A 22226-nucleotide genomic window follows, 5' to 3' on the forward strand; every position below is an offset into this window, starting at 1 on the left:
CTCTTTCTCTTTGTTGAAGAGTTTTTCTGGGGAAAATGTCCTTAAAGTACATCAGACATCGATACAATAGGATCTCAAATAAAAGACACATTGTGAAGACAGCAATTTAAAAAAAATCCACTCGTTTTCAGAATTCCACATCTTAATTTGGGAAACATATCTTTTCACAAGACTCCAGAAATTAAATAACATAAAAGAGTTCAAGTGTTTAGTTTACCAGCTCCTCTGCCATTCCTTGTCTCCAAAATTCAAGGCCAGTGATAGTCACTAGGACACATTTTCTGTGAAATGAAAATCACTAGACAGGAAATCACTAGACATTTATCATACTAATTTCCTAGAATCATCTAGTTACCTGTGTCCATTAAAAGTACATTGGAATATGACAGTTTCAGAGAAAAACATTGAAACAATCACTATGAGAGCTGAAATATGGCTTCATAGGAAACAGGGATACATTTAATTAGCTTCCATTGGATATGTGTCTTTTCTGTTTTTTGCTATAGTTCATATCACTGGCATGGACTCATGAGCCAATCTTTTCCAATTTCAGTTACTACCAAAGTTTACAAACTTGACGTGAAGATTACATTATATTTACAAAGAACTTGGCACTTACAGAATAAATTATTGACTTTTTTCTTTAACTCCAGACCAGGGCACCCATGGTTCAAGCAAATGGGAAAGCCCAATGCCTTATTTTATATTATGCTACATTAACATGAATAAATAAGTTTCCAGCTGGTCATTCCTCCATAGTGCTGTCCTGTTGCTGAAAACAAGTACCTTCCATTCCTAATCCATGGGGAGTGCAGAGAAGTTATCAGTCCAGGGAGAGCAAAGGTTGCATGTTTTCTTCCTCACTTTTATCCATGCGTTTTAATACTGTAGGATCCACCACCGATTGGGATCTGGAAATGATAAGGTCAATGTCAGTGAGTTATTACCAAATAATCATGTTCCCTTCTCTGCCTTTTCTCCATTATTACTTCTCTCATGGATGAAGATTACCTTCCCTTCAACAAGAGATTTATGAACTGAGAATGCTGCATGTTTAGGGAGGGATATATTTACAGTGGGTTTTTTATCGGAGGGAGAAAAAAATCCCCTTTGAGCTCTAAATAGAATAACGAGCAGGAAAGTTCTCTAAATGAGCCATAATAGGCTTAAGTTCTCTTCTTCACAACTGATCAAGAGCCTTTTCTGTGAAAGTAAGAATTTATAGTATAGGACAGATGGATGATGATAGAACATCTCTAAGTGGGAAATTATTACAGTGAAACTACTTCTATGAGAAATGAAATAGAAATGATAGGAGTCTTGATTCCTGTCTTAAAGAACTCTATGATCTGAGGCTGGTTAAGCCAGGACTCTTGATTTTGGCTCAGGTCATGATTGCAGGGTGATGAGATACAGCCCTGTTCTGGGTTCCATGCTGGGTATGGAGCCTGCTTGAGATTCTGTCCCTTTCTCTCTCTCTCTCCCTTGCCCTCTGCCCTCCCCCAGGTTGCATGCAACCTCTATCTCTCTCAAATAAATAAATAAATAAATAAATCTTAAAAAAAAAAATCAGTGAAACAAATTCAACATGAATGTGCATTTTTTTAGCCATCATTTTTTACTTCTAATGACCACATTAGAAAAAAACAATCAAAATTTGAGGGTTTTTGTTAAATTTCCCACTAGAACACCTGAATAAAACCAGTTTTACACTGGAAAGTTTCAGGGAATGATTTAAGACCTTAAAAAAAAAAAAAACCCTCTTATATAGGCAGAGACACTTTCTGATTAGGAGAACAAATAATTTGAACTCCTTACACCCACTTTTGGTAGTAGGTGGGAATTATATCTCAATTCATCATTAGAAAACAACATGAAACTGGGAAGGAGGAAAGTCAATGAAACATGCTACTGTTATGGCAGGAAACTGCTTTCTTAATAGCTGTGGCATTAAAGAAGCAGCTGCCCTTTTAAAATTCTCCTCAGTAATGAATTTTCCCCCTGCTGCTGCATTCCAGCCAATTGGCTATTGCTGTGGCAATATGCCTCTTAGCAAACCTCATTAACTCTCAAAAAGAAAGACTATAAGCTAAAATACAACTGCACATGCTAATGAAAAAGAACAGCAATGGAACTAATTATCAAAGCAAAAATAATTATAGGATTAACAGATTAATTGACTCGTTCACTTAAATAAACTTAAATTTGATTCCAAAGAGGGAACAAAAAGGAAGGTGAGGGCATTAAAATAAGAATGTTTTATTTCCTAAGTCATTTTCACTATTTTATCTCAATAGTAGGTTATATATGTCTATATCAGAAAGGAGATCAACTAAAGTTGAATTAGCAGATGCGTGAGAGTGAGCGAGAGAGAGAGGAGAGGGAGGAGGGGAAGAAGAGTAGGAGGAATAAAAGATTTTATATCACTTTTAAATGCAATAATAATTTATCTTAGGAAAAATCCTTTATCTCATGAATAAAATACATTTTAACACAGCGGACAATTGTACAAAACACTTAGGAATTAGAGCTTTACCACTATTTTACTTAGGTTCAACTAAAAAGAATTATTTCCCAAGAAAAATCTGTGCTAAATCACAAAAAAAGTTCATTGAATGTTCTGTACTGAAATATTAACTTGACAACTGGTACCCACTCAACTACAAGTTCCATGAGCAGGGACTTCATCAGTTTTTCTCCTTACAGTGAACACAACATGTATTATAGAGTCTGTTACACAACCGAATCTCAATATCTTCAATTCTGTCCAAGAAACAGTTTTCAATATTGAAAGAAGTTTGGTGTTAAGCATTTAAAAGTAAGAGTAATAAAGATAAAGCAATTTATCCATAAAGCAATTTATCTTATAAAAAAAGAAATTCTTTTTTTTTTTTAAAGATTTTGTTTATTTATTGGAGAGATACAGAGAAAGAGCTAGAGAGCACCCAGTCGGGGAGAAGGGGAAGCAGGCTCCTCACAGACCAGGGAGCCCGATGTGGGGCTCAACCCCACCTGAGCAGAAGGCAGATGCTTAACCGACTGCACAACCCAGGTGCCCCCAAAAAAGAAATTCTTAATAGAAAACGGGTTTTAAAATTCTTACAAAGTTAGATTTATTCTGTAAATGTTGATGCATATCCTAATAACATCAATCAGTACACACCAAAGCTCTTCAGACAGCACAAAGTACAGAATTTAGGCATTTGTCGTAAGGTTCTATTAAAACATATATCATGCACACACATGGGCACACACACCCACACACAATCTTTTAAATCCTTATGTTCCTTGACTATTAAAAAAAATGATTAGAGGGTATGGTGATTTTAATGAAATATTTTAAATTATAGTGCACTATCAACCCGCAACTAAATTCCTAGTTTGCTTTTCTCATGCATGACCAGTATCAGAACTGTTGGATGATGAATACTGGCTCCATATGTAGAATAATTCCTCAATAAAACAAGCCAGGCAGAAATGATTTCTGATTAAGATTTTTTTTTTTTTTTTTTTTTAGTATTTAATTGTCCCAGATGTACTGTTATTTTAGTCCAGATTTTTTTTTTTCTGTCTTATCCAAAATAACAGGGCTACTTGTGCAGGACCACGACTTGTCAGTGCATTGTTCTGTTTCTGCTGCAACAAAAGGAGTTGTTTATCATTAACTCATAGCGTATCTCAGCGGTCTCCACATAGCCTCTGCTGTCTTTGCAATGAATAACTTGTATTTTTTTTTTCATGGAACCAAATCACTTAAGTTTAATTATTCAGACATCATTTTTTCATTTATTGTGCATCCACAATATGGCACTATACCTTCGTGTTTAAGAGGATAGATTTTGGACAGAAGGAGATTCCTATTCCAGTTCTGTTATTTGCTAGCAGTTGTGACCAGGAGGAGGCTATTTAAACTTCCTAGATTTTATTCTTTTAACTTCAAGATGGAGAAAAATAACACCTACATCATACAGATGTACTGAGGATCAAATTCAATAATGCATGCATAAACTGCAGCACAGGGTCTGGCAGAGAGCAAATAGTAGCACTTAGGGAGATGACTTATGGAATCATGTGGCCTGTTTTCAGATATTAGCAGTGTTACTTTGTAGCTATGTCCCAGGTGGAAGATACTTACCCTCTCTGTATCTGGGTCTCCTCACCAATGAAAGGGGAATAGCACTGCCTGATTAATTGTTTACAGAAGCAAAGAAGTCAATATATACAAAACATTAGATGGAATTTGACATGTAGTAACAATAGCTGTTGAATATCATTCGATAAACTCAGAGTTCATATTACAATGGCCATGTTAATGTCTATATAATGTTAATATCTAATATAATAGCTGCTCACTGCCGCTGTTATGTGCCTATCACAGGCACTACCCTAGGTAGCAGAGACAGAAGGTAAAAGATGTTCCCCTAGTATAAGGCCCCCACAATTTACTGAACTTTGTTTCTTTTCACGTGACCATGCTATTCCTCCACAAATCGACCCAGGAAAACAAACCCTTCTTCCCACACACCTACTTAAATTCTGAAGGAGGAAATGTCTACAAGTCTCTGGTGAAGGAATGATTTTTCTCCCTCTCAATCTAATGATATTACAAAATTGGGGGAAAAAATGTAGGAGAGGAGAGCAAGGGGAAAATTAGGAACAATTCTCTCCCATCCTTGATGGGGAATTGGCACTCCCTGACACACAGAAGGTGAGAATTGAATGAAATAACTTTCTTAAGCTCATTCTTCACAAGTTTTCAGACAGAACCTGAAAAGCTTCATATGATACAAAACCTACACCAAACAAAGGATGTCTGAAATTCTAATCAATCCACGTCAGAAGCAAGAAACTCCGGGTTGGGGAGGTCAACGTGCTGTGAGCCAAGTCTGCAGAGGACAGAATGGCCTAATTAATTGGAGAAGAAAATCAGGATCCAAAAAGACTTCAAAAGGTGGACAGACTGAGCCAAATCTAACAAGATGGTGTTAATCAATTAAAATTATCTGCTTGAATGAAAAAGCTAAACACAAAAAGAGAATTTTGAGGGTACGGATCTATAAGTAAAGAACCTTCCAGTGCTAGGGAGCTCGGTATGAGTCGGCAGTGTGCTCTGGCTGCCTGAACCGCAGCAACAGAGTCAACAGAAACCAAAGGAAGCCAATGGGGGTGAGGGCGTGGGGGTGGGGGGGCAAAGCTGGGGTTCTGGAACTTAGATGCAAGTAGTGATAGCATCAGATGTCACGTATTCAAGTTGTTCTCACTTAAAAGGGGCCACTGACAGATAGCAGAGTGCTCCTTCATTCACTCCACGGGACCCCAGTGGGCACCCTCTGTGTTTTGGGCCCTACTCCAGGTGCTGGAGATTCAGAGAACGGGATAGACAAAGTCACGGAAGTCTTCACGAAGCCTAAATGTGGGGAGGGGACATGACGTTAAATAAAATGAATCATTTGGCGGGCAGAAAATAAAGGAAGCGACTGATGACAAGGGACAAGAATGAGGAGGAAGTAGAGTTGATTAAGACCTAGTGGTTGATAAAGACCTAACCACTCTCTTAGGGAGGTGACTTTGGATTGGGAGATGCAGGAAAAGAGTGCTATGCAGCAGGGACAAGTGGAAAGGCTTTTAGAGAGGAACAAGCTTGAGAGGAAGGCTGCAAGAGCAGAAGGAAGGAGATTGTGGCTGAAAGACAGAGAGGAAAGAGATGGTGGGATACACTTAGAGGAGTCAGGGGGCAGGATCAGATCATAGAGCACTTTGGAAGCCATGTTACAGAATTGATTTCATTCACTGTATAACCAGTAGTCGTTAAAAAATTTAAAGCAGAGAAGTGAAATGATCTGACTAAAATTTAAGAGATGTTTTAGATTGCCATATGGGTAATAAGTTGGAGCCAGGGGAGCAGGGTAAGGGTAGAGGCCAAGACACCAGGTAAGAAGTTTGGGAAGAGTGCGGGCGTGCAGACTGCAGGTGATAGGATACACTCAGGATGTGGAAGATATGGAGAGATATGTGCCCTGCGGAAAGGACCATGTTAGTGAACGAGTCGCAGAAGTGGTTGAAGGAAATGAGCATTGAGCATTGTTTGCTGGTAAAGGCAAAGATCAGGGATCGCCTATGACAGCTGTTTCCAAATCCTTATGTAGCTTAGTTCCAGAGTGACAGCTTTACATTGTGCTGTCTCAGAGGGTAGACAAGGAAGGTTTACTCTATACCTCATGGATTGGAACCCTGGTCCACTAATTATAGACTATGACTTTGAGGATACAACATCTGTTTAAAAGGGTTGCTGTGAGGATAAAATAAATTAATGTTACGAAAAAATATGTAGAAAGGGCCTGACTCATGATAAGTACATAGTAAATCATAGATTGTAACAACAATTAGGATTATTATTTTTATTAAAAGAAAGTTATTCTGGGGTGCCTGGGTGGCTCAGTCGGTTAAGCATCTACTTTTGGCTCAAGTTATTATCACAGAATCCTAGAATCAAGCTCCACACTGGGCTCCATGCTTGTTAGGGAGCCTGCTTCTTCCTCTGCCCCTCCCTTTGCCTTCTCTCTCTTTCAAATAAATAAATAAAAATCTTAAAAAAAAAAAAAAAAGAAGAAGAAGAAGAAGAAGGAAGCTATTCTTAGGCAACACTCTTTTAAATATTTTTATTTTAGAAAACTTTTTTGAGAATTTGATGAAATATATTCTTTTCCTCCAGAAAAATGCACAAAATACCTACACCTGCACACACATACACGTACAATTTTTAATACAAATTTTAGCACTTAGAAGACTCCTCTGAGAGCCCATCCATGGACTGACTTGACAGGGGAGCATAGAACTCACAGTAATAAACCCTGTTTAAAGAGAAAGGAGTTGAGAAGCCCAGACTTGGCTTACACATAAGCTTGTTGATTCATGGAGAAATTAAAGCAGGAGATGTCTCCAGCCTTTCCTTTCTCTCCAAGGCATCATGGAGCAGCCTGGGGAGAGGAGAACATCACACACACCAACAACATTAGCAGCAACAGCATCAGCAGCACAAGAAGACCTGCCTCTGAGGACAGTGGTGGCCCTGCATGAACACAAGTATGACCAAAGGACCATAGGTTTTCATCAGAGAAAGATGCAAGACAGTGTGAGGGATGATAGGGGTGATGCCTGGATTCTCCCTGGTCTAGGTGAAAAGAGACTTAGAGGGAGTGTTCTTATATTTCTGTGGTGGGAAATGAACAGAGAAATAATATTCATTACTATTATCCAAGTGAACTCTAGGTTGCTGTGGCCTGGGGGAGCCTGAGAATTAGATATCTTCTGGTTTGCTACAGAAGGCAAACTCAGAGGCAGTCATGCATTTGGGCATGTTCAGCAACTCCCCCATCCACCATTGCCACTGAGCTATGGCTGGATATGTATATATTCACAGTGAATCCAAAGCACCTAGGGAAGTATCCATTACAGAGCATGTGTTCAATAAACGTGCATTGACTAAAAGAAAACAGGCATAAAAATACCATGAGAGTCAAAGCGAGGAATCAGAATCTCACTCAAAAATGAACTTTATAAAGAGTAAAGCTATAGGAAGATAGAATGTTTTGCCCCAGGAATGGCTAGACCTTTAAATCAGAAACAGGGCAGAGATACTGAAAGAGAATACATGTTTTAAATGTACTGTTTGAAATGTGTGTGTGTGTGTGTGTGTGTGTGTGTGTGTGTGTGTGTGTGTGTGTGCTATGGATCCTTTCCTTCAAATGAAATTTTATACAAAAGTCTAGTAAATTGCTTAGATAGAAGAAGAGTTGTTCTCATTGTGGAGATGGACACTGTCCTCAGTCCACCTGCTGGGCCTAAGGTACTCCTCCAGAACTCTAAAGGTACAGTTTGAAAATCCACTAGATTTGGTGACCCCTAACAGCCTTGTCAGATTGTCTCTGAACATGGAAAAAACTGAGATGACATTGCCTTGAATGACTGTATCTTTGGCTCAAAATTCCTAGATGCTAATCATGGGGGCATAAAAGGATTTAAAATCCCACTGAATATATACTCCCCAAGAGATGTCCCCGGGAGTTCACTTGGGGCATCCCCACACTGGCTACAGCTCACTTCCCAGCCACCTCCAGCATACCTCTTCATGGACTTGGGGGAGAGTTCCTTTTCCACTTCCTTCATGGGCATGCTGTAGGAGTCTACATTGTATTCACTGTCATCATCATACTCGTGGTCTAGCAGTGTTCTTGCCCATGTTCCCATGTCATAAGGGGGCAGCATTCCTCCAAACTCAGAAGGCAGGATCTCAGGATGAATTAGTTGGTGTAGACTGTTCAGGTTGTTACCATGCAAAAATATCTACAAATGCAAGAAGGGGAGAGGAGAAACACACACAGGAGAATAAATACCATCTAAATGCTAAGAGAAGGAAGTGAGGCTAGTAAAAGCAAAAACAAGATTTTTCCATGTCTGTTAAAATATTTAAGTCCTTCATCCACTCTGTGAAAGAGACAGGAATGGTACTGTTATCCTAATATTTCATATAAAAATCCTGAGGCGTAGTAATCTTAGGTAGTTCCTAGAAAGTCAGATAGTGGTTGGGTTAAAGAGCTAGGACCTGAAATTTGGTTTCCTACTTTATAGTGAGGACATAGGCAGAATCCAATGGGCATGTTGATCTGTACATCATCTTGACGTTAGTTATGCAAAGCTAACGATGTGCATAATGAATGCTGTTAAAATAGACCATTCTCATAAGGGACTCATCAACTGTAGAGCCCATCCAAGTTATTAAGCCCAAAAGCTGTTACCAGTATGGCTTTCTTTTTTATCATCAATAAAAATAAGAATACTGTAACCACTAAATTACTGCTTTGTAATGCAAAGTATTTGATGTAAATAAAAGCAAATTAGCATTATCATAATGTAAGGTTGAGTGAAGGTTCACATCCCAAAGGACTTACGTTCTATAATGCTGCCAGTATCTTCTCGACTAGAGGTTTCCATGGTTATTGTTTAAATAAAAATGGAATAATGGAGTGAAAACGTAAAGCTGTATGTATACATTAATTATTGGTATTACCTAGAGCTTTTTTTGAAACTAAAAAATCATTGGGGCACCCGGGTAACTCAGTTGGTTGAGTGTCAGACTCTTGGTTTTGGCTCAGGTTGTGATCTCATAGTCATGTGATCAAGCCCCACATCAGGCTCCTCGCTCAGCGTGGAGTCTGCTTGGGATTCACCCTCTCAATCTCCCTCTGCCCCTCCCCCAGCTCTCTCTCTCTCATAATCTTTAAACTGAAAAATTATTCAAGGTACATATTCAAGATTTGTTTCTCCATAAATTTTACCTCTTTTCTCTTCTTTCATTTCAATCTCAATACTGTAGACCAGTCTTCCCTGAAAAAGCACTCATGTCACCTCATATAATTTACATAATATTTAAGGATTATAGTTTATAAGTCACTTAGGAATAGTCAGTCATATTTTCTAAGTGACTCATACTTGAGGTTTATGATGAACAGGCTAACATAATTATCTTTGCTTTCTGTCATTTTAGAGTCCACTGAAATAAATATATAGGACAACAAAGAAAAACTAGTCTACAATACCCAACAAAGTGATAGGGATGGGAATTATAAATCAACAAATAATTTCAACAGATTATGGACTACTAAAAACAGATGACAGCAGGTCATTGGCCACAATAGGCAGAATAAACAGCTACCTGAAATATTTGATATGGAGCCTACAGAGGTGGAAGATGCTGTCTGCTCCAAAGCACATTAGGTTAATTGCAAACTTTATACCTTCCTGCTACTCTTTGCATAGCACAAGAGCCCCCCTACCCCCCCCCCCCCCACACACAGGTTCTTCTCCGAAGAAATCAAAATAATTTTGTGGGGGTAGTTAAGGTCTAACAACTGAAACTCTTGTTTTATTAGTTATACAACTTTATTTCATTAGATGTGTTTTTCTTCATGTAAGAAACCTCTTCAAGCTATGCGCAAGTTATCATAATAAATCCTTAGAGATTTATCCTAGCATACTACTTCCTCTCTCTTTGCTAACATTCTGCTACATCCTCCCTCAACATCACTTTCAGCTTTGGCCTTATTTCCTCTCTCACTGAAAAAATAGGGCAACCAGATGAGACCCACCCACCAGCATCTGTGTCTGTATGCTGTGCCTCTGCTCCTAGTTCAATAGAAAGATAAATTCTACAAAGGCCAACCTCTCCACCTGTGTCCTAGAAGCCATCCTCTCTCCTATTCAGTTATATTGCTCAAGGAAAATTCTCTTCTGTCTCTCTCATATTATCAAATTTCCTCTGTCTGGGGGATCTTTCCCATCAGAGCAAACTTGCCAATCCCTCTCCTCCCATGCCCCCTCAAACAGATGCACAAAACCTCTCTTGGTATACTTCTACTTCCAGTTAATATATTATTTCTCTCCTTCCGTTTATTACAAAACTCATCAAAAGAGTTGTTTCACTGTCCAAATACTCTAGTCCTATTTTTCCGGAATCCAGTCTAAACCAGGCCTTGCTTTCCAGTAGAGCACGAAGATAGTTCTTGTCAGGCTCTTTCTCATTGTTAAATTCAGAGTCCAATTCTCAGCCCTTATTTTTCTTGAACCCTCAGCAGCATTGAATATAAATGACTCTCGTCATTGCAACATTTATTCCCAGCATCTCTTGATTTTCTCCTACTTTGACAGATGCTTCTTTTCAGTCTCTTTTGCTGATTATTCCTCATCAGCCCAACATCTTAATGTCACAGAGCTCCAGACTTCAGTTCTTGGATTTATTCTCTTCTCTAAGTGTACTTACTCCTTGGTAATCTCATTCTGTCTAGGGCCCTAAATATTGTTCACACACTGAAAATTTATATACTGCATCTAGACCATTCCTTTGAACTACATATTGCTATTTCCACTCTCTACTTGACATCTCCATTTAAGAGGTCAATGGGCATCTCAAACTTACTATATCCAAAGATGAACTACAACTTTCTTCCCAAAAATCAGCTCTTCCCTGTTTTCAACATCAGTTAGTGGTAGGACTGCTTCTGGTTTCTCAGGCTAAAATCTTCAATTCATCCTTAACTCCTCTCTAAGTTGTCAGTAAATCCTTTTGATTCTTCATTCAAAATATATCATGAATCTGAACATCTGACCAGTTCCACCCCTACAACCCTAAGTCACGCTACCGTCATCCTACAAACTGTATTACTGCACTAACCTTCTAATTGCTCTTCCCACTTCCACTCTTGCCACCTACACTCTGTTCTCCACACAGCAGCCAGAATGACCATGTTACAATGTTAGTCAGATCATGTCATTCTGCTCACAATTCCCCACTGGCTTCTCCTTTCTCTTAGAGTAAATCCTATAAGGCCTTCCATAAACTTCTTTGAACACATCTACTACTTCCTCCCTGCTGAAACACAACATGCACACATTTGTCTCAGGACATTTGCAGAGGATGTTTCTTCTGTCTGATGATTTTTGCCTTTAATTATTCCCATGGCTTATCCTCTCCTATCTTGTAAGATTTTCATTTATTAAAGTTTTGCTGTTTTTTTCTCCTTACATTTTTTTCTCTGTCACCATTTCTTGCCCATGTAAGTCTTGCCCATGTGAGCTCCCTTGCCTCAGAGTACCTTACTATTCTAAGAATTAGCCTAAATAATACTTTCATTTTATTTCTCTACACTGTGCCATTAAAGAGATTACAGTAGGTCACCTGAGTGGAAGGGAGAAAAGAGAAATACATTTGGGAATGAGCAAGGAATCAAAGAGAGAGGCCACCATATTGAGGAACAGGTAGAAAGTTGCACCAATCAGTGAGGAAGCCTGTTTCCTGTCAGCTCTTGGGAGTTGACAACACCACAACCCTGGAATAACTGAAGAGTGCATGGAGGCTGAAGCCTAGGCATTGGGTTCCAGCTTTAGTGAAGATGCTATTTTCCTTTTTCACAGACAACTCGGGAGCAGAAGGAGACCTTAATTCAAGGAACTAATACTGACTTGAATAGTGAGGATGTCAGAAGCAGCCATCCTGGATGGAAAGTTTCATTCCACATGAAAGGTTCTAGAGGGGAGCCTAGATGGCTCAGGTCATGGTCCTGGAGTCCTGGGATTGAGTCCTGCATTGGGCTCCCTGCTCAGCAGGAAGCCTGCTTCTCCCTTTGACCCTCTCCCCTCTCATGCTCTCTCTCTCATTCTCTCTCAAATAAATAAATAAAAACAAGAAAGAAAGAAAGAAAGAAAGAAAGAAAGAAAGAAAGAAAGAAAGAAAGAAAGAAAGAGAAAGAAAGAAGGAAAGAAAGAAAGATTCTAGATATTGATGAGAATTTGAGAAAAGACTCCTCTACCACCTAGGGTTACTCTTCCCATCAGTCCAATATGGTAGAGACTTAAAGATTTCATTTAATTAAAAAAGAAGAAGAAGAAGAAGAAGAAGAAGAAGAAGAAGAAGAAGAAGAAGAAGAAGAAGAAGAAGAAGAAGAAGAAGAAGAAGAAGAAGGAGGAGGAGGAGGAGGAGGAGGAGGAGGAGGAGGAGGAGGACCACCAGGTGTTTCCTTTTTGTGACAAAAGATGCACAATTATTCCTTAAGTTTTCCTTTGCCAGTTTTTTAGAGCACAGATTTGTAGCATCTAAAGTATAGAATGTTTGAGTAATATTATGATGCTGAATCACTTGGAGTATCTGTAAAGAAATATAATAGCTTTGTACTTTATATTGATTATATATATAAGTAGAAATCAAAAGTGTTTTAACCTATAAATATTTTCTATTATGAAGATTTACAAGTCATATAGTTTTAATTAAAATGACAAAGCTCAGATACCTCACTTCCATCTAGAATCATGCTATTCATGAATTTTTCTAGGCATTGTCAAAATTATCTAATTCAATCAAATAACCCCAGACCTGGAGCTTGGGGTTAGACTTGATCCTCCTTAGTCTTTTTCAACAGAGCAGTACACTGTGCTCAGAACAAGTCACCCCTGTATTCAGTCTTTCAAGTATTTCTCACTTCACTCTGACTGAAAGCCCAGCCCCTTGCAAAAGGATACAAGACCCCCTATGATCTGGCCCACCATATTCCCTTCTATCCCATCATCTACTACCCTCATCAGTAGCTCATTCTGCTCCAGCTTTCTGTGCCTTCTTGCTGTTTGCCAAGTATGCCAGCCATGTTTCTACCTGAGGACCTTTGTCTTTGCTATGCCCTCTGTCTGAAACTGTCTTCCCCCAAAATCCACATTTTCAGCTCTACTACCTCCTAGCTGTGATTTAGAGCAATTTGCTTAACCTTTTGTGTCTCATTTTCCCATCTACAGAAGGAGAAAAATAACAATGTTTCCCCTAGAGCCGTCCTTGTAAGGAGTAAATGAGTTACCATATGTAAAGTACTTAGAACAGCATGTGGCATAGGGTGACTACTACAGAAGCATTCACTAGTATAATATGTACTAAAAGCCTCAGCAGGTGTTTTGGATCACCTGATCACCTCTTCATAAAACAGAGTTTGAAAGTGTTATTTGTGAAGCAGATCAATACATTTTTCTGAAGTCTAACATGTAAATTGATATGATTCTCACCAGTAGAAACAATTCCTGATATAAACTGTAATTATTTACAGAAGCCTTCCTCCTATACTACTGAACATTTCAACAAATTCATATTCAGAAGACCTTTGGCTCAGTGTTTGATACAAACACATACTTAACAATTATTTCTCCTCTATGCTCACAATGAGGTTTCTAGAACAGGTTTGGAAACACCTGAAGTCCCTTCTCATTCATTGAGAAACATGAAAAATTACCTTCAGTACACATTTACATAAAGTGTATTTTATTTTGGAACTAATCATTTGAAAATTGGTCACAGCACAGTGGTAAAAATAGCGCTAAATCTGGAGATATTTGGATTCATATATTAGCTCTACAACTCTACAGTTCTGTAAATGAGGAAGCAAGTTACTTAGCCATCTACAGACTTAGTTTTCTCAGCTCTGAAATAGGAGCTCAGGCTTCCTACATTTACTCTTCCCAACCTTTTGGATAAAATGAAATAAGGGTATTAAAATCCATCTTAAAACCTATATTATTAATCATAATGATAAATGTGCTCAGCATTTACCAAGTACCATGCACTGTGCTAAATACTTTATATAAATTGTCTTATTCACAGAAAAATATGATTATTTTGTTGTATGTACTTTGAATATTCTCATTGTTAGATGAAAATCAGTCTTGCAACTCAAGTAACTTGCCATGTAAAGAAATGTTAATATTTCTACATATCAGCATTCTTTCTGAAATGTGTGAGTGATCATGACAATCACTATAAAGTTACATTAGAGATTACAAAATTCACTATACTCAATGTGATACATATTGTGAAATAACTAACATTCATATATCAGCTTATAAAGTTACAACTTTTCTCTAGGTCTCACTTGAAATTAAGTATACTAATAATCTAGAAACATGACACAACTTTTTTTTTTTTTTTTACTTTTAAACCTAAGCTTTAATATCTAATGAATGCACTGAAATGTTCTCCCAATCTGTGGGAAAGTAGATAAGCAGGCTTTTAAATATTTCTTTCATATATACAGTGATCAGAATTAATCATAAGGTCTTCGAGAATTTTTAAGTGCCTTGTACGTTGAATATTTATATGCAATACAGAGGCACATGTGACCACAGCCAATATTACGTACACGTTACATAGCATAATTCATTGAATGTGGGAGGAGAAAGAATATATAAGCAAAGAAACAAATACCCTTTTCCGAGTCTTCTCCTTTAGGAAAGGCCGGATCACGGTGTACAGGGCATGGATATACCACGGCTGATTGACAAAATGAATTCCTCCAAATCGTGCTGGGAAACTATCCTAAAGAGACATGGAGTGGGGAGAAAATCAACACATGCTTTAGTATATTGAGAAGGCTTGAGGAAGGTCATATGGTATATAAATTTGTTATTCCACATGCTTAAATGAGACGATTTATACAGTTAAAATGAATTAGAAAGAAGGAAGAATCTTACTGCATGAAACACTGTAACTTTCAGACCTAAACTGAAGCAACATGTAATAGAGCAAATCCTTCTCCAGCACAGTTTGTTAATAAGAACTTCAACATTTTTAGGAAGTGCCATAATTTAAGCCTACAAACTGTTAACAGTCATTATAGGCCAAGAAACAGAAATAAAAGACATTAGGGATTTGTCAAATACTGAATTTACATTAGGTAAGTGTTTCATTTAAATTATTTCTGTTCTAAAGTGTATTTAAATTAAAGTATTTTTTTTTTAATTTCACTATAGTCATCTACAGTGTGAGCACTGTCATATATCAAAACTCACTTCAGGGGGGCCTGGATGGCTCAGGTGGTTAAGCATCTGCCTTCAGCTCAGGTTATGAGTTCCAGATTCTGGGATTGAGTCCCACGTTGGGCTCCTGGCTCTGTGGGGAGTCTGCTTCCCCCTCTCATTCTGTCTCTCCCCCTGCTCATGCTCTCTCTCAGTCTTTCTCTCTCTCAAAATGAATAAATAAAATCTTAAAAAAAAGAAAACTCCCTTTATTTTATCTTATTGACTTCATTATAAATATTCTCCTTCCCTATTTCAGCCATAAAAAAAGGGCAGGAAATATGCGAAAACAAAATCAAAGCTTAGTGTTGTAGCGTAAGAAATGTGGGGATGCATTTTGCTAGGTTAAATTAAGTCAAAACCCTCATAGTGCACCCCACAGGAAGAAACTGGGCCTATTGGAAAGCCAACCCCCTCTTCAGAACAGCTCACTCGTGTAAGGTTTGCATGTGAAGTGATTTAGAGTGGTGTTTTCTTTCTGCGCAACTAAACAGGTACATCCCACTTCACTCCGTAATAGGAAGGAAATCCTTAACTGAGTGAATTGCAACATCTGATCTCACTTGAGTATGCTACGGATTCCACATAAATGGACTGACTGATTCTTGCTACTAGTTCAAAACCTCACACTGAACTGACTGCAAAAGTCTTATTAAAAACAAACAAACTGTACCACTAGAAGCATCTCTCAAGTTATCACAAGAACTGTCATTCTTTTGGATTCTATTCAAAGCATGAATGGGAACAAAGGAAAAGCAAAGGAACTGAAATAATCATAGATGGATTTTCTAAATTTAAACTTTTTCTTTCTTTTTTTTTTTTTTAAGATTTTATGTATTTGACACAGAGAGATACAGCCAGAGAGGGGAAGACAAGCAGGGCGAGTGGGAGAGGCAGGCTTCCTGCTGAGCAAGGAGCCTGAGGAGGCAAAGGCAGATGCTTAATGACTAAGCCACCCAGGCGCCCCTAAATTTTTTCTTATATTAGATTGTCTAGTCAAAAACATGCATGGTATAATCCCATTAAAGTGTTCTAGTTTTGGGGGGACACGTAGGAGCATTAATAATTAATTCATGGGTTTCTATGTTCATTTTCAGAGCCAATAAGCGCTTCTTTTTGCAAAGCAATATCTATCTCCGGGAGTAACACACCATAAAAAGACAACAGTACTTAAATAAATAAATAAATACATTAGAATAACTGAAGGTAAAATATGTCTCCTTTTATGTCAGTGCCTTACTTCTTTAATAAACACATACTTTTCATTCCTCAAGAAGTTGTTAGAATAATAGAAATGAATCAGCTAGAAATACAGACCTAATATTTTTTAAGTCATGACACTTTTATACATAAAGAGAGAATAATGTATATACCATTTAGAGAATGCTAAGATAAACATGCATGTGCCCTCCACTCAGCTTAAGAACTAGAACATGGCTAGTAACCTTAGAGTTCACTGTATTCATATTCTCTGACCCTCTCCCACATTTTAAAATTTCATATTGTAGTTCTCTTGCTTTTATTTTGTAAATATTATAAATATATATTATATTTTACTTGTTCTTTTACAATTTTGTATATTTTATTTGTTTTTATATTTTATATTTTTTTCTGTATATATATACATACACCCCTAAAATATAGTTAGGTTTCTCTAAGTACTTACACTTTATAAATATGTCACCATAATGAGTGTATTCTTCTGTTGTCACGTTACATTGTTCTTGAGGCTCCTCGTATTTGAGTTTTATACATGTGCAGCTGTAGTTCACTGTCACAGGTGTATACAGCCTACTATTGTACAGTACATCATAATTTATTTTCTCTTGTCCGTGCATATTGTTTTCCAAATATTTGGTCTGCTTTGCCATCACCAACCCTGCTGCTGTGCAGACTTCATTCTTGTACTTGTCTCTTGGGCATGTTCGAGTATTTGTGTGGCATGTATCTCTAAAGTGTTAAAGTTGAGTCATAGAGTGTACATACTTCAACTTTACACAATTGGTAACAATGATTATATCAATTTATACCCCTCCTACCCCCAGCAATAAGGAAGGTTCCAGCTCTTCCACATACTGCACTTGGTATTGTCAATCTGTTTAATTTTTGCCAATTTATGGGTTAGGAGATAAGTTTTCATTTAACTTTAATTCCCTAGTTACTTTGTCTTCGCTTATTTTAATTCCATCATTAATAACATTATTTAATAATATAACCATATAATACATAGGTATTTTCTTAGTCCTTGAGCGCCTGAATTTGGTTACTGTATCTGCTGATCTTGCTTACAGTATCTTGTCTATGGTGAACTCATATGTGGCTGATATTAATCATTGGGAATCCTGAAGTAGGTGGCTTGAAGATGCCTTGCTCCAGATAAGGTCTGTGTCAACTCCTACTAGCTCCTACTCCAACTCCTACCAGCTACCAACCTGGTTTGGCTTTAATGTAATTTCCCATTTGGGGATTCCTCTGATTGTACAGTGCCTATTCAAATCTCAAGCTGATATGACAAAATTATGGTCTCAGATTATCAGAGAAGACTACTATTATTATTATTAATACCAATATTATTATTATTATTTTTCTACCTACTTATGGGAGAGAAGGGGAGGCTTATTTAAAGGTTTCCTAGGCAGCAGGGATTTTCCTAGCACAAATCTTCCCTGGAGGAATGCAGAGTCTCACATTTAGTCCCCATTTGCCCTCAGTCTCAGTTGAGGCAAGCCTCATCTTGGCTTCTGCCCACCCCAGGCCTTAGGCAATCATTACCCTCGAAAGCAGTAGGTTCCTGCAGTCAACACTAGCCTCCAGAACCACCTAGGCGTCACTTAATTCTCCTGGTTTTTGTTTTGTTTTGTTTTTCCAGAAGACTTAGTGTTCTTGCCTCACAGTTCAGAGGCGGGTGAGGGGTGGTGACTTCTCTCATGCTTCCTAGAGTTCAGCAAAGAATGTGAAAATATTTTTGTTGTGATTTATCTAACACCTCTGTGTTTCATGGCAGGAAGATCTTCAAGAATTTTTAACCTACTGCACTACCTGAAGCAGAGCTACTTGGAATGCTTTTAAAATATGCTCCTGAATGGGCATTTAATCTCTAGAACAAAACTGAATAAACATCAGCTATCAAATTGTGAAGCTAAACGTCTTAGCTCAGTATTTTTAAACCTTTATCAAAAAATGAACATGCACACATACACACAAAACTTACATATGAGTTCATGGACTTTCTTGGGTATATCTTTATATAAGGAAGGACGTGATCAGCACCAAAAAACAGTTGAGAGAGGACGAAAGAGAAGGGAAACCCCTGACCTTGCAGTGAAATTCATCTAGGTTAAAATTCGGATTCAGGGCCACCTCTCAGGCATCGAAGTCCAAAACAAGGACATTATAACCCTTGATTCCCTCCTTCTCCTCACGGTGATTGCCCGTCTTTCCTTCCTTTCTTGTCTCCTTGTGGTACTACAATGACTCACACGTTACGCCTTCTGTAGCCATCGAAGTCCTTGGATACTCTGTTCCAGCTTTTTTGTTCAGTGTTCTTTCTTTTTGTTTTTCAGTTTTGAAGGTTTTTATTGATATATTCTTAAGCTTAGAAATTCTTTCTTTAGTCATGTCCAGTCTACTAGTAAGTCAACCAAAGGCATCGTTTCTATTACAGTGTTTCTGATCTCTAGATATTTTTTCTTCTTTCTTAGACCTTCCATCTCTCTGCTTATACTGTCCATCTGTTTTTGCATGTTGTCTACTTTACCCATTAGAGCATTTAGCCTATCAATCAAAGTTGTTTAAAGTCCCCAGTCTGATAATTCCAACATTCCTGCCATGTCTGGTTCTGATGCTTGCTCTGTCGATTCAAGTTGTGTTTTTTTTTTTACTTTTTCTAGTATGCTTTATAATTTGCTTCTTGATAGCCAGACATGATGTACCAGATAAAAGGAACTGCTGTAAGTCAGCCAACTGTAATGCGTTGGTGCGGAGTGGTGGGAGGGAAGTGTTCCACAATTCTGTGATGAGGTCTTAGTCTGCTAGTGAGTCAGTGCCTCTGGACTGTGAACTCCCAAGAGTTTCTCAGTTTTTTTCTCTTCCCTTAGGTGGGACAGGTAGCTTAGAGTTGGGTATTTCTCTTTTCCCATGTGGAAGGCTAGAATTGGGTACCTTCCTACCCCCAGGCCAGTTTCTAACAATACCCCCGCAAATTAGGCTCTGGTTAACTTTCTCCTGTGGGCAGACCCTGTTAAGATCAGAGGAGGGCACTTGTGATGAGCACCAGATGTTGTATGTAAGTGTTGAATTACTGAATTCTATATGTGAAACTCATAATACACTGTATGTGCACTAAGTGGAATTTATATAAAAACTTGGAGAAAAACAACAACAACAGAATGCTCTGACTTATTTTGAAATTGTTTCTTTTCCTTTCCCTCTGACAGAAGCACAAGGGGATTTTTCCTTTTTTTCTTTTTTCTTTTTTTTTAAGATTTTATGTATTTATTTGACAGACAGACAGAGATCACAAGTAGGCAGAGAGGCAGGCAGAGAGAGAGGGAGAAGCAGGCTCCCCGCTGAGCAGAGAGCCTGATGCAGGGCTCGATCCCAGGACCCTGGGATCATGACCTGAGCCGAAGGCAGAGGCTTTAAGCCACTGAGCCACCCAGGTGCCCCGATTTTTTCCTAATATTTACTGAAAACCTGGTCCAGCTCCTGGAAGTAAATCTCAGAAAAGTGTGGAGGGCCCCCTCTGACTGGGACCCCTGGAATTTTTAACTCTCAGACCCATTCCCAACGAGCCTCCAGCAATTTGTCATTTAACATTCACGATGTCCTGTCCCAGCATTAGTTCCCGCCAAGGTCTGTTTTCCCTTATGAGTCTCTGCTCCAGTAAGCCAAGACTCCCTGCGTTCACCTGTCTGTCCCTCCAGGCTTGGTGACAGAGGTGCTACCTCACCTCTCTATGAATCTAAGAAGTGGTTGATCTTTCAGTCTGTCCAGCTGTTTGTTGTTAGGACAAGGCAAAAACAAAAGAATCTTACAGCTGGGCTTCTCAATAAGAGAGTTCTGTCGATTAGAAGCATGTGAGCAAGATTTAAAGGATCAAGTGGAGGCAACAGTCATATTTTTTTGCTGCAGTGGCAGCTGCTAGGCAAACTCCAGTGGGACAACTGTTCATGGCAGTATGTGGATACTACCCTCCACTCTCTAGGTATCACGAGGTGACAGGCTGCTGGGATGGCAGTAGTGAGAGGGTGGAGACAGCAGTTTCTTGACCTCTGGATCACATCTGCAGGGTTGGGACCTCAGAACGAAGAAAGCAGACACAGTCCCCTAGTGACAATGTAATTCCTCCCATGTTTCTAATGTAAATCCATTTGTCATTGAGCTATCCAGAGAGATTTCTGTTTTGTGCACTGAACTCAGATCCAGACCGTGTGTGATTCATCTTTACATTCCTACCATTTTAAAAACATCAGTGTGTGTGTGTGTGTGTGTGTGTGTGTGTATCCCAGAGCAGAGCTAAGTGAATGTTTCTTGAATAAAAGAGATTCTGGTATTTACCACTTAAGTAAACTATTTAAGTAAACTAAGCCACAATTTCCTTATCTGCAAAATGGAAACATTTATTAGGACTGTTAATGGCCAACCATAGCAGTTAATCATTAAGCATACCTCCAAATACTGGGCTACCATATTAAATATCAGTTTTCGCTACACACATAGAAATGACCATGGGAGTAATTTTATAATGGTTTAATGAGATGTTGTTTGGTCCTAGAACATTACATAGTACAAAATAATAATTAAAATAACAGCCTACAGTGGGGCCTGTGTGGCTCAGTCAAATAAGCATCTGCCTTTGACTCAGGTCGTCATCTCAGGGTCCTGGGATCAAGTACCGCAACAGGCTCCCCTGCTCAGCAAGGAATCTGCTTCTCCCTCTTCCTCTGCCCCTCCCCACTGCTCCTGTGCTCCCCCTCTCTCTATCTCCTCTCTCCTTCTCAAATAAATGAAATCTTGAATAGAATACAGTAGAATACAACATACAATACACTGATCACTGACTCTGCCGGCCACAATATTCTTCATTGGAGATGATGAAGTAAGAAGCACCTTGTAATTAGTGAGAGTACAGCCAAGATGGGTGGAAGAAAGTTAACAGAATTTCTACCTACTAAAAACTTCTGGCAATTCACCTGCTTCTGTTAATTTTCTTCTTGAGTGGTACACTTTCTGCTGGATGTACAGATGTTCTTAACTGAGTTCATGGAAACTTGGCCTGCCAAAGCTCTAGTGGAATTCAATGTCTCTCCAAGCCTCTGTTGACCATATACTCAAGCGAACATCTTTCTTTGGGAGAAGATGGATTTGGAAGCATTTCCTTCACATAATACAGGAGTTTCCTTAAAAGTTGATTGCTATTGCCAACAATTACAAAATGATATCAGTCAAAGCAAAGCCTTTACTTTCTTCTCATTGGCATATAAACTGTATAGACACTATAGATACGGGCACTGTGGGCACTCTTTAGAGAGGTAAATGTATGTATCTGTATCAAATGTACATAGGTAAGTTATTGATATATTTTTTTAAATTTATTTATTTGACAGAGAGAGATCACAAGTAGACAGAAAGGCAGGTAGAGGGAGAGGGGGAGACAGGCTCCCTGCTGAGCAGAGAGCCCGATGTGGGACTCGATCCCAGGACCCTGAGACCATGACCTGAGCCGCAGGCAGAGGCTTAATCCACTGAGCCACCCAGGCACCCCTATTGATATATTTTTAGCAAAAATATGTTTGCCTCAGATATCTAGCTATCCAAGAAGAAAAACTGGAGAATGAATTATTAAT

The 22226-nt window shown here is 38.6% G+C and overlaps 1 protein-coding gene across 2 annotated transcripts in view; it reads right to left on the bottom strand.

The window, feature by feature from the left end:
* Nucleotides 1-823: 823 nt before the first annotated feature.
* CLVS2 (clavesin 2) overlaps nucleotides 824-22226 on the bottom strand; it is a gene marked incomplete at its 3' end in the record, with an annotated part of 64684 nt that continues 43281 nt past the window's right edge. For both annotated transcript variants that reach the window (XM_080806407.1, XM_080806406.1), the window contains exons 4-6: nucleotides 14789-14899; nucleotides 8123-8343; nucleotides 824-911 (exon numbers count right to left, since the gene is read on the bottom strand). In XM_080806407.1, coding sequence (XP_080662533.1) covers nucleotides 824-911; nucleotides 8123-8343; nucleotides 14789-14899 — 420 coding nt within the window. The remainder of the gene's footprint in view (nucleotides 912-8122; nucleotides 8344-14788; nucleotides 14900-22226) is intronic.

This window comes from Martes martes (assembly GCF_963455335.1).
Source record: "Martes martes genome assembly, chromosome: 6".
Classification (NCBI taxonomy): Eukaryota; Metazoa; Chordata; class Mammalia; order Carnivora; family Mustelidae; genus Martes; species Martes martes.